Source organism: Scyliorhinus torazame, chromosome 2 (assembly GCF_047496885.1).
Source record: "Scyliorhinus torazame isolate Kashiwa2021f chromosome 2, sScyTor2.1, whole genome shotgun sequence".
NCBI lineage: Eukaryota > Metazoa > Chordata > Chondrichthyes > Carcharhiniformes > Scyliorhinidae > Scyliorhinus > Scyliorhinus torazame.
Window position 1 is genome coordinate 375,772,395 of NC_092708.1, and position 17,076 is coordinate 375,789,470.

Genomic DNA, 17,076 nt, shown 5'->3' on the forward strand with positions numbered 1-17,076 from the left:
ATGGCCAATCCACCTAACCTGCACATCTTTGGACTGTGGGAGGAAACCGGAGGAAACCCACGCACACACGGGGAGGATGTGCAGACTCCGCACAGACAGTGACCCAAGCTGGAATCGAACCTGGGACCCTGGAGCTGTGAAGCAATTGTGCTATCCACAAGGCTACCGTGCTGTCCTGTTTCTCCTAATGTGGGTCTCCTCACTAGTTAGACCTTGTGCTATCCTGCCAGGAGGATGGTAATTGGTTGTGTGGTGGAGACGTTCATGCTGTGCAAACATTCATAGAAACATAGAAAATAGGTGCAGGAGTAGCCATTTGGCTCTTGTGTGGGACCTTGTCAAAAGCCTTTTGAATGTCCATACACACAACATCCATTGGTTCGCCCGTGTCCACTCAACTGGTCACATCCTTAAAAAATTCCAGAAGATTTGTCAAGCATGATTTCCCTTTAGTGAATCCATGCTGACTTGGACCTATCCTGTCCCCACTTTCCAAATGCTCAGTTATTTCATCCTTAATAATTGACTCCAGCATTTTCCCCACCACCGATGTCCGGCTAACCGGTCTATAATTCCCTGTTTTCTCCCTTCCTCCTTTTTTAAAAAGAGCATCAGGGAATCCCAAACATTCTTATCATGTTTTTGCTCCTTTTTTGATGTATGCAATTCTTTTCTAGCTATATCAATGCACATATTACCAATGAAACATTATTTTCTTTGACAAAGATCTGATCATGGCCTCCTCACATTAACCCCTTAGCCTAGTCCCCCTCATAAATGAAAAGAATTACTCATGCTGAGAAAAAGTACTTACCGATACCACCCCTGACTAGTCAGCCATCAGCAGGCATTACTCAGAGAGGCCAGGCTCTGATCATAGAATCATAGAATTTACAGTGCAGAAGGAGGCCATTCGGCCCATCGAGTCTGCACCAGCCCTTGGAAAGAGCACCCCACTCATGCACACACCTCCTCCACCCCATCCCCTTAACCCAGTAACCCCAATTAACCTTTTTGGACACAAAGGGTAATTTAGCACAGCCAATCCACCTAACCTGCACATCTTTGGACTGTAGGAGGAAACTGAAGCACCCGGAGGAAACCCACACACACACGGGGAGAACATGCAGACTCCACACAGACTGTGACCCAAGCCGGGAATCGAACCTGGGACCCTGGAGCTGTGAAGCAACTGTGCTAACCACTATGCTACCGTGCTGCCCTATTGACTGATTTGATTTTTTTTTAAATGTTAAATTCTAAACGTAGCTCCCTCAATTAATTGGCGCGATCAACTGTTTTAAACGGACATTTCGAGCGTTTTGGATCTTGGTCATGTGCCGGCCTGGGCTTCCTGGAACCCCTGGAGGCCTCTCATAGAACCCCAGGCTTCCATGGAACCTAGTTTGGGGACCTTTGCAATAGGGAATTCAGAAGAAACTTCTTTATAAAAGAGTGATGGGAATGTGGAACTCACTACCACAGAGAATGGTTCACTGAAAGCGAAGCCAGCACAGATATGAGGGAGAAGGGAATAGAGGGCTAGGTGATAGTTTTAGATAAGAAAAGGTGGGAGGAGGTTCAAATAGAGCATAAATGGTGACATGTACTCGTTGGACCAAATGGCTCATTTCGTCTGCACAATATAGGGTTAATATTAGTTTATAGAAACAGGGTGTAATTTAATGGAAAAAGAGTCCTGTTTTGGGTGCGAATAGCAGGGGTGTTTCTCGGAGTCTGAAATGGCAAGAACGACTCTGCAATCAAACAGGACTCTCTTTTTTTGAGGGGAGGCCTCTGCGGGGAATGCCCCACCGAGGTCACACTCACCTCATTTTCTGCACTGACTAACTCAGTTTGCAGGAAGAGATGGGGTGCCATTTTTAAATGCTGCTCCAATTTCCCAACCCCCCCAATGTGGCTTCAGGATCCCTTAGGAGCCCTCCTCACCCCACCTCATAAGGAGAGGGCACCCCCTAGTCCCGATCCATGGCACTAGCAACCTGGCACCCTGACAGCGCCCCTGGGTGGCAGTGCCAAGGTGCCAGACTGGCAGAGCCCAGGTGGTATCGGGGAGGCCAGGGTACCACTCTGCCCCCTAAAGTGCCCTTGGAAATAGTGCCATGGTGAGGTCTCCCAGGCACGGGCATTCGATACTGGGTAGTCCGGTGCAGACATGTTTAAGTGAAACTGACTGCTCACTTAAATTTGCGAATCTGGATCCCACCCAGTGAGGGCGATATCCAGATCATGATGTCTCGCAAGATCTCATTTGTCACCGAGTCAGGTGCATAATCTCAGTAGTGAAATGTCTAACAGATTTTGGTGAATGTTTTATGACAAAGCATTTTCGATATTTTTTTAGGACATTTTTTGTTCATGGTTGTTCAGGGTGCATTTTCAGGCTATGTTTTGTCATTTTCCACTTTACATCAACCATAAACTTATGAAGTGTAATATGACTCAACTACAGAATGTTGTGGAATAAAACGTCCTCCCACTGGAGCTTAACTTCATTCTGGGATGAGGTGGTGCTTTAACTTTAGATTTATGCTTTAACTAAAACCATGTCAGTACCCCATAATTGTTTTATACCAATGTTACAACTATTACCAGGCTAAATCAGCTGACATTGCAAGTAACAGAGACCTTACAGTATACATCTAGTAAACAGCTGGTAATTTTTCCCTAGTGTGCACTCAATGATCCCTTCAGTAAATTTGAATATAATATAGGATTAATATTGAAAAAGAGCCAAGATCTGAAAAACAAACAGGTTTCTTAAACAATTTATTAACTTGGCCAACAATTTAACTCGGAGCATCAGGCATCTATATGGGATACCTTTAATTCAAACAATGACTATTTCCTGTAAAGTGAAAGTAGAGTCTGCACTAATGCACAAATATAGCACCAGTTGTATTACACTTTCAGCTTTGAAGGACCTTGGATTTATTGTACCAGTTTCATATTGGAGCTACATACTGTTATTCTACTTTGCTGCACTATTCGCATATCCTTTAATCTTTTTCAAATGCTTGTTGAATTCAGTCTTAAAAATCATGATTTATTTGGCTTTAGTAGCCCAGTGTAATAATGCATTACATATTTAATAAACCTTCACTTGAAAGTATCTTCTAATATCCTCTTTTCTGATTCTTGTGGTCCCAAGTAATATGTTGCCCTTAACATTTCACCAAACAGCGGAAATGATATTTCAAACTTTTTTAAATTTTGGATACATTGATGGATTTAAAATTAACTTCTATGTTCAGAGAATAATATCCGAGTTGATGACTTGAGTGCAAAAATAAAGGCTAACATTCAATGAAGTAATGAGGGACTACTGCACTGTCAGAGGTGTCCCCTTGCAGATGAGACGCAAGGCTCCATCTCATCACTCAGGTGGACATAAAATATTCCATGGCACCATGTTGAAGAACAGGGCAGTTAGGCCCAGTTCCCAGCCAATATTTATCCCTCAATCAACATCAGAAAAACACATTTTCTGGTCACTATCCGCTTGCTGTTTGTGAGAGCTTGTTGTGTGCATATTGATTGACATGTTTCCGACAACAGTGACTACACTCTGGAATGGTTCATACAGATTGGAGGGTGGCTAATATAACCCCACTATTCAAAAAGGGAGGTAAAGAGAAAGCTGGGGACTATAGACCAGTGAGCCTAACATTGGTAGTAGGGAAGTTGCTGGAATCCATTATCAAGGATTTCATAGCACAGCACTTGGAAAGCAGTGGTATAATCAGATAAAGTCAGCATGCATTTATGAAAGGGAAATCATGATTGACCAAATCTACTAGAATTCTTTGAAGATCTAACTAGTAGAGTTGATGAGGGAGAATCGGTGGATGTGGTTTATTTAGACTTTCAGAAGGCTTTCGACAAGGCCTACTATGTAAAGTTAAAGTACATGGGATTTCAGGTAATGTCTGGAGATGGATAGAAAGCTGGTTAGCAGACAGGAAGCAAAAAGTTGGAATAAATGGGTCTTTTTCCGACTGGCAGGCAGTGACGAGTGAGGTACCGCAGGGATCCCAACTGTTCATGTTGTATATTAATGATTTGGATGAGGGAACTAAATGCATTACCTCCAAATTTGCAGGTGATACAAAGTTGGGTGGGAGGGTGGGCTGTGAGGAGGATGCAGAGATGCTTCAGCGGGATTTGGACAGGCTGAGTGAGTGGGCATATGCACGGCAGGTGCAGTATAATGCAGATAAATGTGAGGTTATCCACTTCAGTAGCAAAAATAGGAAGGCAGATTGTTATTTGAATGATGTAAATTGAGAGGTGGATACTCAGCGGGACCTTGGTGTCCTCGTGCATCAGCCGCTGAAAGAAAGTGCGCAGGTACAGCAGGCAATAAAGAAGGCAAATGGTAATTCATAGTGACAGGATTTGAATATAGGAATAGGAATGTTTTATTGCAATTGTATAGGGCATTGGTGAGGCCACACCTGGATATTGAGGCCAGTCTTGGTGGCCTTATCTGAGGAAGGGTGTTCTTGCTATGGAGGGAGCACAGCAAAGGTTTACCAGGCTGATTCCTGGGATGGTAGGACTGTAATATGAGGAGAGACTAAGTCGGTCAGAATTATATTCATTGGAGTTTAGAAGAGTTGAGAGGGAATCTTATCGAAACTTATAAAATTCTAACAGGATTAGACAGGGTACATTCAAATAGAATGTTCCTGATGGTGGGGGAGTTCAGAACTAGGGGTCACAGTTTGAGGATAAGGGGTAAACCTTTTAGGACTGAGGTGAGGAGAAATTTCTTCACCCAGAGAGTGATGAATCTGTGGAATTGATTACTACCGAAAATAGTTGAGGCCAAAATATAATTAATTTCACGGATGAGTGGAATATAGCTCTTGGGGTTTAAAGGATGCGGGGTAGGGGAGCTGGATCAGAGTATTAAACTTGATGATCAGCCATGATCATAATGAATGGAGGAACAGGCTCGAAAAGGTGCATGGCCTCCTCCTCCTATTTTCTATATATGTTTCTATGTAAAAGTACTTCATTGGGTGTAAAGTGCTGTGAGATGTCCTGTGGTCATGACAGGCTCCATGTAAATGCAAACCTTTCTTTTTAATAGCTCATTCTTTTTTGTGAAAAGATAAATGTGTAATTTTTTTAACTGACTTTTCTTTCTTTGTAGATGATACCACAATAAAAGCCGTAAGTATTATTTCAAATGGCTAATTGACGATTTACAATGTGCATATTAGTAAATACTTAGAATTGTTGGCAGTTAATTCAATCATTACAATTTATTTATGCAAGATAGAAACTATCCTTATTCAGTTTCAATTACCACTGGAATAAACCATAACAGCAGTAGCAAGTTAACATGTCATTTAAAAAAAAAAAAATTTAGAGTACCCAATTATTTTTTTCCCCAATTAAGGGGCAATGTAGCGTGGCCAAGCCACCTAACCCGCACACCTTTGGGTTGTGGGGGTGAAAGCCACGCGGACACGGGGAGAATGTGCAAACTCCACAGTGACCTTGGGCCGGATCGAACCTGGGTCCTCAGCCTGTAGGCAGCAGTGCTAACCATTGCGTCACCACCCTCCCCAAAGTTAGATTGTCACAGTTAGTAAATAGTAGTCTGTCACACGATCTGTAGAATATTTTGAATTTGTTGAGGACTCGCATTTGTTACAGCAAATATTGCAACCGGCTTGTCACCTTTCATATATGCATTCAAATTTGTCTGACAGTTCTGTAAGATCGTAAGATAAATCTATTTGGGTAATATAAAATCAGTTTCAGATGATATTGAATCCATGTCACAACAAAGAACATAATTAGTCATATGACAAGGTCATGTTATGTCATCCGTAGGTGAGACTGAGTGACATATTCACAGTAAAATATGACAACATATATCTTATTGCCCAGGTGGCAGAATAGAGAATTGTTGTCACTTTGATTTTACCTGTTGCAGTGCAATCTCAGCATTTGCAGGGTTAACTATTTTGGCAATGCTAGGCTGTTTACACTATCTCTAGAATTGTGGCAGCCTGATTTGAACCAGTAATGTACACAGCCAGAATGGGATGGAATTTGACTTCACCCTGTATGAGGTATTAAACAGTTATCTGTTCCCAGTGAGCCAGTAAAGTTAAAATCAGGGTTAAATTTCTGATCTGGTATGGCTGCACAATGTGATCTGATGGTGTTTACAAGTCAATTTTCCCTTCAGAAGTAGATCTATGGAAGTTTGCTTCAGGAAAAAAATGATCATAACACAGGCTTGTTGTATAAATTTCAACAATTTATTTTATTTTAATGATGGAAGCCTGTGTTTTTTTTCAGTTTCAATCCAAATTTTTGCCTTTTGAGATTTAACTTTAGCTTCAAAGACGTTTAGCTGGCCCCAATCTGTTCTCGAAGCAATAAACCCAAATTTGAAACCAAAAAGAAAATGCAAAGCTCAAACATATTTTAAGGGTAAGGCTAAAAATATTTACTGAATTGTCTGCTGAATATCATCTGTTTCTGTTTAAAACAGCCTCAACAGCCTCAACCCTTTGCACCTGCTCATGTCCCAAGAATTGATGCATATCCAGGTTAGTAATGACTAAGTTTTAAGTTCTATTTTTATATAAATAGTTCCACTATTATATAGAATTGAATTGCTGTATGTTAATGATCAATAAGCGACTTCCGGGTGCGGCTATGCAGAGCTAGGTCGCATACTCGGTAGCTCCCGCTTGGAACGGACTTTTGGGCTCTTTTACAGGGCCCCCACGGCAATTGTTTGACATTTCCCGGTGTGGCAAGAAGACTGCAACATTCCCCTGACAGTGTCCCCCAGGAATGTTATGTCTTTTGGCTACCAGACTCGGCAGAAACAGTAAAAGATTTGGCTGCAACAGGATAAACAGGGCCTCTTCCAGCATGCAGGCGGGGGAAGGGCAAGCTTAAAGCTGCACACTGACCTGAGGGCCTTTATCAAAAGTGAATTCTAACAGCAGAGGGAACAACTGTGAAAAGATCTCACCAAGGCCACTGAAGAAGCGGGGACGAGGATTCCGGTGGTGGCCATGGAGGAGTAGGTCGCGCATTCGGCAGCTCCCGTCTGGAACGGACTCTTCGACCTTTTTCAGGAGTTTCCACAGACATTTTGGGGCAGATTGGTGAAGCGAACACTGCCAAAAGGATTCCCTCTCGAGACTTTCGGTTGCGGCTATGCGGAACTAAGTCGCACGTTCGGCGGCTCCCGCAAAAACGGACTTTTGGGCTCTTTTCAGGGCCCCCAAGGGCACTTTTTCGACGTTTCCCGGTGTGGGAAGGAGTTAATAATAGCTCCCCGTCAGTAATTCGCTTTAACTAGGAGCGGGGTGACAAAAAAGGTGGTGGTGGATCAGAAGAAGGGAGGGAAGAAGGACAAAATGGCGGCGGGCGGAGACCAGGCAGTGGGCGGAGGAGCAACAGGAGGATATCCAGCGCTGCCTCAGAGAGATTAAAACGGACCTGCTAGAGCCGATGAAGGCTTCTATTGATAAGCTGCTGGAGACACAGACGGCCCAGGGGGTGGCGATCCGAGAGGCTCAACAAAAGATCTCTGACAATGAGGACGAGATCTTAGTCCTGGCGGTAAAGGTGGAGGCGCACGAGGCGCTCCACAAGAAATGGCAGGAGCGGTTCGAGGAGATGGAGAATCGGTCGAGGTGGCAGAATCTGCGGATTCTGGGCCTCCCGGAGGGGCTGGAGGGGCCGGACGTGGGGGCCTATGTGGTCACCATGTTGCTGCTGCTAAGATCAAGGAGGAGCTGGAGCGAGTGGGGTGGGTCGAGACGGGGGTATGCCGCTGTGGGGAACAGGCCGGGTGTGGGGTGCGGGCGCGTGGCTGGCCGAGGAGGGGTCATGGCTAGTCGGCGGGGGAGGAGGGCGGGTAGCCCCATGATCCGGCTGATAACCTGGAATGTAAGGGGACTGAATGGGCCGGTTAAGCGGGCCCGCGTGTTCACGCACCTGAAGGGGCTCAAGGCGGATGTGGTTATGCTCCAGGAGACACACCTGAAGGTGGCAGACCAGGTAAGACCGAGGAAAGGGTGGGTAGGTCGGGTGTTTCACTCGGGGCTAGATGCCAAAAATCGAGGGGTGGCGAACTTGGTGGGAAAGAAGGTGTTATTCGAGGCGTCGAGCATTGTGGCAGATAATGGCGGTACGTACATAATGGTAAGTGGTAAGTTGCAGGGAGAGAGGGTGGTCCTGGTCAATGTGTATGCTCTGAACTGGGAGGATGCGGGTTTTATGCGGCGTATGTTGGGTCGGATCCCAGACTTGGAAGTGGGGGGCCTGATAATGGGGGGAGACTTTAACACGGTGTTGGATCCTGCACTTGATCGCTCCAGGTCTAGGACGGGTAGGAAGCCGGCGACGGCTAGAGTGTTGATGGGATTTACGGACCAAATGGGAGGGGTGGACCCTTGGAGATTTGCAAGGCCGGGGGTTAGGGAATTTTCATTTTTCTCACATGTCCATAAGGCTTATTCTCGAATCGACTTTTTCATTTTGAGTAGGGCGCTGATTGCGAGAGTAGAGGATACCGAGTATTCGGCAATAGCCATTTCGGACCACGCCCCGCTTTGGGTGGACTTGGAGATGGGGGAGGAGAGGGACCAGCGCCCGCTGTCCCCTGTGGGGCTGTTGGCGGACGAGGAGGTGAGCGAGCGGGTCCGAGGAAGTATAGAGAGGTACTTGGAGACCAACGACAATGGGGAGGTCCGAGTGGGGATGGTATGGGAGGCACTGAAGGCGGTGGTGAGGGGAGAGCCGATCTCCATCAGGGCCCACAAGGAGCGGAGGGAGCGGGGGGCGAGGGAGAGGCTGGTGGGGGAGATGGTGAGGGTAGACAGGGGGTATGCGGAAGAACCTGAGGAAGGATTGTTGAGGAAGAGGCGCAGCCTCCAGGCCGAATTCGACCTGCTGACCACCAGGAAGGTGGAGGTGCAGTGGAGGAAGGCCCAGGGGGCGGTCTACGAGTATGGGGAAAAGGCAAGCCGGATGCTGGTGCATCAGCTTCGGAAGCGGGACGCAGCTGGGGAGATCGGGCGAGTTAAGGACAGGGGAGGGAGCGTGGTGCGGAGTGGGGTTGGCATCAATGGGGTCTTCAGGGACTTCTACGAGGAATTGTACCGATCCGAGCCCCCATGGGAGAAGGGAGGGATGGGCCGTTTCCTGGACCAATTGAGGTTTCCAAAGGTGGAAGAGGGACTGGTGGCGGGACTGGGGGCCCCGATTGGGCTGGAGGAGCTGATCAAAGGGATAGGAAGCATGCAGGCGGGGAAGGCACCGGGGCCAGACGGTTTCCCAGTCGAGTTCTATAAAAAATATATGGACCTGTTGGGCCCGCTGTTAGTTAGGACCTTCAATGAGGCAAGGGAGGGGGGAGGTTTTACCCCCGACGATGTCCCGGGCACTGATCTCCTTGATCCTGAAGCGGGACAAGGATCCTCTGCAATGTGGCTCTTACAGACCGATTTCCTTGCTAAATGTAGATGCCAAGGTGCTGGCGAAGGTCTTAGCCATGAGGATTGAGGATTGTGTGCCGCAGATCATCCATGAAGACCAGACGGGGTTTGTGAAGGGGAGACAGTTGAACGCGAATGTGCGGAGGCTTTTGAACGTTATCATGATGCCGGCGAGGGAGGGGGAGGCGGAGATAGTGGTGGCGATGGACGCTGAGAAAGCCTTCGATAGGGTAGAGTGGGGGTACCTGTGGGAGGTGCTGAAGAGGTTCAGGTTTGGGGAGGGGTTTGTCAGGTGGGTTAGGCTATTGTATGAGGTCCCCATGGCGAGTGTGGCCACAAATAGGAGGAGGTCCGAGTACTTTCGGTTGCACCGAGGGACGAGACCGGGGTGTCCCCTGTCCCCCCTGCTCTTCGCACTGGCGATTGAACCCCTGGCTATGGCACTGAGAGAGTCGAGGAACTGGAGGGTGTTGGTGCGGGGTGGGGAGGACCATAGGGTGTCGCTTTATGCGGACGACCTGCTGCTGTATGTGGCGGACCCGGTGGGAGGAATGCCAGAGGTAATGAGGATCCTTAGGGAATTCGGGGACTTTTCGGGGTACAAGCTCAATATGGGGAAGAACGAGCTGTTCGTAGTTCAGCTAGGGGACCAGGAGAGGGGGATTGGCGAGCTCCCACTAAAAAGGGCGGAAAGGAGTTTCAGATATTTGGGGGTCCAGGTGGCCAGGAGCTGGGGGGCCCTGCATAGGCTTAACTTTACAAGGCTGGTGGAGCAAATGGAGGAGGAGTTCAAGAGGTGGGACGCGTTGCCGCTGTCCCTGGCGGGTAGGGTGCAGTCAATCAAAATGACTTCAATGCTTCCAAGGTTTTTGTTCCTGTTCCAGTGCTTCCCCGTGTTTATCCCGAAGGCTTTTTTCAGGCGGGTTAACAAGTGTATAATGGGGTTTGTGTGGGCGTGAGGGACTCCGAGGGTGAGAAGGGTGTTCCTGGAGTGGAGTAGAGATAGGGGGGGCTGGTGCTGCCCAACCTCTGTGGGTACTACTGGGCCGCCAATGCGACAATGGTGCGCAAGTGGGTGATGGAGGGGGAGGGGGCTGCATGGAAGAGGCTGGAGACGGCGTCCTGTGTGGGTACGAGTCTTGGGGCGCTGGCAACGGCGCCGCTGCCGCTCCCTCCAAGGAGGTATACCACGAGCCTGGTGGTGGTGGCGGCCCTCAAAATCTGGGGGCAGTGGAGGCGGCATAGGGGGGAAGTTAGGGCCTCGGCGTGGACCCCATTACGGGGGAACCACCGGTTCGCCCCAGGAAGAACAGGTGGAGGGTTTTCGGGGTGGCACAGGGCAGGCATACGAAAGTTGGGGGACCTGTTTGTGGATGGGAAGTTTGCGAGCTTCGGTGTGCTGGAGGAGACGTACGGGCTCCCCCTGGGGAACACCTTCAGGTACTTACAGGTAAGGGCGTTTGCCAGACGGCAGGTGGTAGAATTCCCACGGCTACTGCCACACACAGTACAGGACAGGGTGCTCTCGGGGGGGTGGGTGGGAGTGGGGAAGATCTCGGAAACTTACCAGGTGATGCAGGAGGAGGAGGAGGCCTCGGTGGTGGAGTTGAAAGGTAAGTGGGAGGAGGAGTTGGGAGAGGAGATCGAAGAGGGGACGTGGGCAGATGTCCTAGGCAGATGTCATGCGCGAGGCTCAGCCTCATACAGTTTAAGGTGCTGCACAGGGCACACATGACCAGGACAAGGATGAGCAGGTTCTTTGGGGGTGAGGACAGGTGTGTTAGGTGCTCAGGGAGCCCAACAAATCACACCCATATGTTCTGGGCATGCCCAGCGCTGGAGGAATTTTGGAAGGACGTAGCGAGGACGGTGTCGAGGGTGGTAGGAACCAGGGTCAAACCGGGCTGGGGGCTCGCAATATTTGGGGTGGCAGAGGAGCCGGGAGTGCATGAGGCGAAAGAGGCCGGAATTCTTGCCTTTGCGTCCCTGGTAGCCCGGCGAAGGATTCTCCTTCAGTGGAAAGATACGAGGTCCCCAAGCGTGGAATCCTGGATCAGCGATATGGCAGGGTTCATTAAATTGGAGAGGGTGAAATTCGCCTTGAGAGGGTCGGTACAAGGGTTCTTTAGGCGGTGGCAACCGTTCTTAGACTTTCTGGCAGAACGATAGACATTGGTCAATGGCAGCAGCAGCTCAGGGGGGGGGGGGTTACTTTATTTTTGTTTATGTTATTTACACTGGAAGGGTCTGAGGGGGTGTATACACCTGTTGTCTTAAGTCGGGGTGTTAATGTTCATTTATTATTTAGGTACGGGGGGGAGGGGTTTGGGGGGTTGCTTTTTTAGATTGTGTTCTTTTTTCTTTCTCATTTTGTTATTGATATTTTATGAAAACCTTTAATAAAAAATTATTAAAAAAAAATAAATGATCAATAAGCCATAGAGAATGTCACAACTTCAATTTTCTGCAGTTGTCTCCAAACTTCAAAGTATTCCGACTCACTGCCTTATCCTTAAGTATATGTGTGAGAATGTAAAACATATACTTCATTTAAATTTGGGACATTGAAGGAATGCTTCATTAACCAATAAAGTGTGTAGACATTTGTTGGATGCATACAATATAGTTATACTTTTGTTGGGAGTCAGACTTTTTAATGGTTAGTACTTTAACTCGGTATTTTAGGAATATCCCTCAGGCATGCAACCTTTGCGAAGAAATAGTTTTAATCAACCAAACGTATAGGGATGTCATGAGACATTTCCCCTTTAAGTCTTTGTTCTTTGAAGTAGCTTTCCAAACGTTTGTTATTTCCTGCCTACCAAAGACCTCATTCCAGATTTCCACGTCAGTGCTATTGCTCCTGTTTTCACCATCAATGTTCGACTGGTTCACCACCAGAAAGAATACTCATTTGTTGTTTGTATAATTTTTGTCTTTGATTTATTTGTTTAGTAACTTTTATGCTTTCGAAGTTATGCTTTCGAAGTTATAGTTTGTAAGTTCTGCTTAAAAACATGGGCGGGATTCTCCAATCGCCGACGCCGAAATCGCATTCGGCAATCGGCTGAATGAATCAATGTTTACGCCAAAATCGGGGCGGCGCCATTTTTCCAGTGCTCCGCCCCCTCAAAAACGGCATACTCAAGGAGCACGCCACACGACGTTGGGATGGCCTGAGGACGTCACCTGAGGCCCTCCCCCGTGTTAAACGTTTACCTGCTGTTGTATAAAGAGTCAAAGGTTCTGCTCTTTTTCACAAACACCTTGATTTCACTTTAACAGACTCTGCGCAAAACTCTATCATCACATCACCTGACACAAAAGGCCACCTGAAGCCTCTTTACATATCAATGTCAATTATTGGATACTTAACACAAATGAGACAACTAATTGCAATGTCACTTAACCCATTACTTAACAGTCTCCCCTTCCTTGGAGAAAAAAAATAATTAGGTGAAAACAAAATTACAAGAAACTCAAAAACACACACGCGATTTCCCCCCCCCCTTTTTTTTCATTTTTGGAAGAAAAAAAAAAATCACAGAAACAGGCGCCCTTCATTAACAATATCCAAAAGTTTCTGTGAACTAGCCCCTCTTTTTGTATAAGTAGCCAATAGTCTGACAATTGCTTCAAACTTGCGATGTCTATCCTTAACCTTTTTTCATTGAATTTTCCCGCAGGGATTTATTGTCAATGTGACATTCAAATAGGTATATTACCCAAATCCCCTAATCCCAAAATTTCTGTCAATATCTGAGATATATAAAAGCCCATATCCACTGCCTCTACAAGGCTTAACGTCTCAGCAGCCAAAGTGCTTTTGACCACCCTCCTTATTTTCTTTGTTTCCCACAAAACAGGGCAACATTAACCATTATTCCCCAAAAGGAATATAAAACATCCTGCGCTTGAAACCCCATCACATAAATTTGCATAGGACGCATCACTATAAACTATGAGTTTTAAGTGCCTAAGGTCACCTAAAACCAGGAACCTCAAAACACACACCTGCATTTTTAGTTTGACCAACGCTTTATTTGCTCTTATTATGCCTTCCACGTTGGGATCATTCATTTTTGTACTCAACTCTAAGACATCAAAACTCACATCCGGTCTAGTTTGTCTACCTAACCAATTCAGGTGCCCAATTAAACTTCGCAGATGCTCTTTTTCAATCTTTGAAACAATTGCGTCTTTTTGTGAAACCAGCCACGACTAATTGCTATTGGGCTGATGCTTTCCAAATAAGATTGCTGACGTAAAGTTGCCCCTAACCTAGTCTGTCCGATTTCCTGTCCAATATATTGAAATGCACCGGAGGCTTGACTTCCAACCCTGAATTCTTTCCTCAAAGCAGAGATTACAAGAGCTTCGAAATCACTAGTCCCACCCCACAAAAAATCATCGACGTGCATCGTAAAGATGCCAGAAAGATTTCCTTTATAGTGCCGGTAAAACCTTGCCGGATCTGCTTTCAACTGGCAACTGCCTAACTTTAACAAAACTGACCTTACCGAAAAATACCAGACTCCATATACACATTTGTTCAACTTCCAGAGTGCTCCTTCTGTGTTAGCTGTCTTTTTGGGACTCTGGAGCTGATGCAAAAAGGCAGCTTTTATATCAATAGATTTGCATTCCCATGCCTTTGTGGCTAATAGAGCCAAGAAGATCTTTAAAATAACCTTTCCTGCTGTAGGTTAATCTACCCTTAAATTCTGATCTTCTAAGTTTTCTTCAAATCCCCTTCCCACAAGCCTGGCCTTTGCCTTATAAGTTCCAACCGGAAGAACCTTTTCTGTGCAAATCCATCTGGGGAATAGAGCTCTTTGTCCCCTATCCGGTACTTCCGTGTATACCCCAAATTCACTCCAACTATGCAGTTCTTGCTGCTTGGCATCTTTGATAACTTTTTCATCTCATTTATTGGAAGCCACCAAAACCTCACGTACATGTGGGCTTCTACTCCTATTAGTATTCGTAGTCTTACTCATGTTCCGAAACCTCGATACTTCCCCTCTCCAGCCTGGTATCTCGTTCTGTACTGCTACTGCTTGATCTTTCCCTTCTGCTGTGGGATGTCCTTTCAGTAGTTATCGACCTTTTCCTGCGGACCTGTTCACTATCCGATGTACTATCTGAACTGGCACTGCGTTTCTGTGCCGTCCGTTTTTGAACTTCATGTTCCCAATACATTGTCTTGACTCCCTCCCCTGAATGCTGTACATTCAACCAATGTTTATACTTTCCAGTGGCCTTCCCTGCTCTACTAATAACAGTTGCATCCTTCCATTGACTAGACCCTTCAGGCAAGTATGTCACTTTTGTACCAACGTTTGGCAGTTGTCCTTTCAGAAAAATGGCCTGTTCTAATTCATCAGAAGTGTTGTGTTCCTCGACAGAAACCCTGTCTATATCAGTTGACTGCTCCTCATAGTTCTGTAACACGTGCGTACCAGATGACCCTGGTTCCTCGTCATGTCTGTCTGCTCTGTCTAAATTTGAAAATGTGTAATCTGTACCCATTATCCTTGATGAATGAACCCTAACAGTTTGATTGCCATGTTGCAAATAATTGTTTTGCCATCTATGCCTATGATCTTCCCTGGCCCTTTTCATTCATTAAAATTGCCTCTCTTATAGTCTACTATGTCTCCTTGCTGAACAACGGTATTTGATGGCCGTACATTATGTCTTAAAGCTCTGCGAATTCTTTCACAGACTTCTGCTTCCAAAAAAGCTTTTCTACTGCTATGTACTGCATTTAAATGCTCAGCAAAGGCAGAGCTAATTGTAGTCCCTTCCCAAACTGGAGGTTGGTCATCCAAAATGGACGGAATTTTAGGAATTCTACCGAACACTAATTTGATAGGGACTATAGCCCCCAACCATCTGCAATGAATTTGTGGCATGTACCGCCCATTCTAAAGCTGAATTTAGCTTGCAGTTTAGTCTATCTGCCAAACTTTTCCGGAGTATGTCATCTATTACCGCATGGTTTCTTTCACACACACCATTACTAAATGGGCGTTCTGCAGCCATATTCATAACTGTGATATTCACGTTTTCACACATATCCCTAAACTCATCATTAGCAAATTCTCCCCTGTCGTCCGTAAGGAATTTTGCCGGTGGGCCCATTCCTGTCCCTATCCATTTTTCAACAATTTGATCCCGAATTACTCTCTTTTCTTTACTCCGTACAATCGTTGATTGACTAAATATGGTTGCTAAATCTATAAAATGCAAAATAAATATATTATTGGCTTTATCCCAGATCTTAAGGTCTATGGCCACAATGTTGTTAAAATCCCTGGCGAAAGGTAGGGTTACTATCTGTTGTGCTGGTGTCCTTCTGTACTTCCTACAAACTTCACAGCAATCACTAACCTGTTCTAACAGTTTACTATAATCTTGACCCCTTACCCCTGCATCCTTTAATACATTTTGCAGCCTCCGAGGAGACGGATGCGCAAATTGCCTATGCAGTTTTAATACAACAAGCTTTTTATCAGCTGAAGTCCCATTTTCAACTGCCATTAACACATCCTTAACAACTGTACTTGAAATATTATTTGTCAGTAATGGAGTACAATAGTGTCCCGACTGTGTCCCGACTGTGTAAATTTTAAGTTCACTGTCTTTCCAAAAACTGTTGCCTTATCCTGTTCCATATCCAGTTTCATGTGTGCTTTCTTCATCTACGGTATGCTCAGAAGCAAAGGTATCTCACTTGATACAACATCCGTGCTAATGAAATGGTTCACTCCGGCAATATTGCAAGGGATCACCACTCTTTTCAGCGACTTCAGAATATTATCATCCCCAAACCTGAAACTTGTGGAACTTTCAAATTCCTTAACCTTTGTTCACAATTTTCAGCATTCAAGGAATCCAGGTAACATTTTAACCAGTCAATTCCACACACAGTAGATGTGCAGCCACTGTCCAATACAGCACAATTGAAGGATTCTGCAACTAACACCCTCATTACCGGCGGAAAACTGCTTGTCAATAGGACAATGCCTTCTTTCTGGTCACTATCGTTTTCCTCTTCTGACTCTTCCATGTCATGTATGCTTCAAACACTCAATTATAACGTGTTGGACAGTTGAAAGCATAATGGTATTGAGAGTCACATCGAAAACAACGATTTATCATGCCCCGGGAATTTCTGGGGTTCATCTTCCTATTGTAGGTTCTAACTGTGTTTCTGTCTTCATAATTTCCGGGTCCCGATCTCCTTCTATAGTCTTGGAACCTGTTTGTAGCCGTGCGATTTCACCATCCTATTAGTAGTGTATCTTCCATATTCTGCTTTATTGCAGACTGATCTATTTGGGTCATCAGAGGCATCGGAATCAAATGTTTCCCCAGAAACTTTTTTAAAGCTTCTGTCACCTGATCGAATAAGTTACCCTTATCCGCAAACTGAACTCTTGTCAAAACCAGGGGCCTGTCCATGTTGCTCACTCGAGCACAGTCAAGTAATTTAAACGCCAACACAGACTGTGGAAATTCCAGGTTGTGTTTCTGAAGCCTTTTATATAGTCTGCCAAAT

General features: G+C 45.9%; 1 protein-coding gene and 1 long non-coding RNA gene across 2 annotated transcripts in view; one reads left to right on the top strand and one right to left on the bottom strand.

Moving 5' to 3' along the window:
* Positions 1 to 17,076, top strand: part of LOC140404691 (latent-transforming growth factor beta-binding protein 2-like) — a 685,726-nt gene that overhangs the window by 331,274 nt on the left and 337,376 nt on the right. Inside the window, exons 13-14 of the mRNA XM_072493356.1 lie at positions 5,183 to 5,202; positions 6,542 to 6,599. Of these exons, the coding sequence (XP_072349457.1) occupies positions 5,183 to 5,202; positions 6,542 to 6,599 (78 nt within the window). The remainder of the gene's footprint in view (positions 1 to 5,182; positions 5,203 to 6,541; positions 6,600 to 17,076) is intronic.
* LOC140404699 (uncharacterized) overlaps positions 1 to 17,076 on the bottom strand; it is a 47,658-nt gene that overhangs the window by 28,477 nt on the left and 2,105 nt on the right. The window lies entirely within an intron of this gene.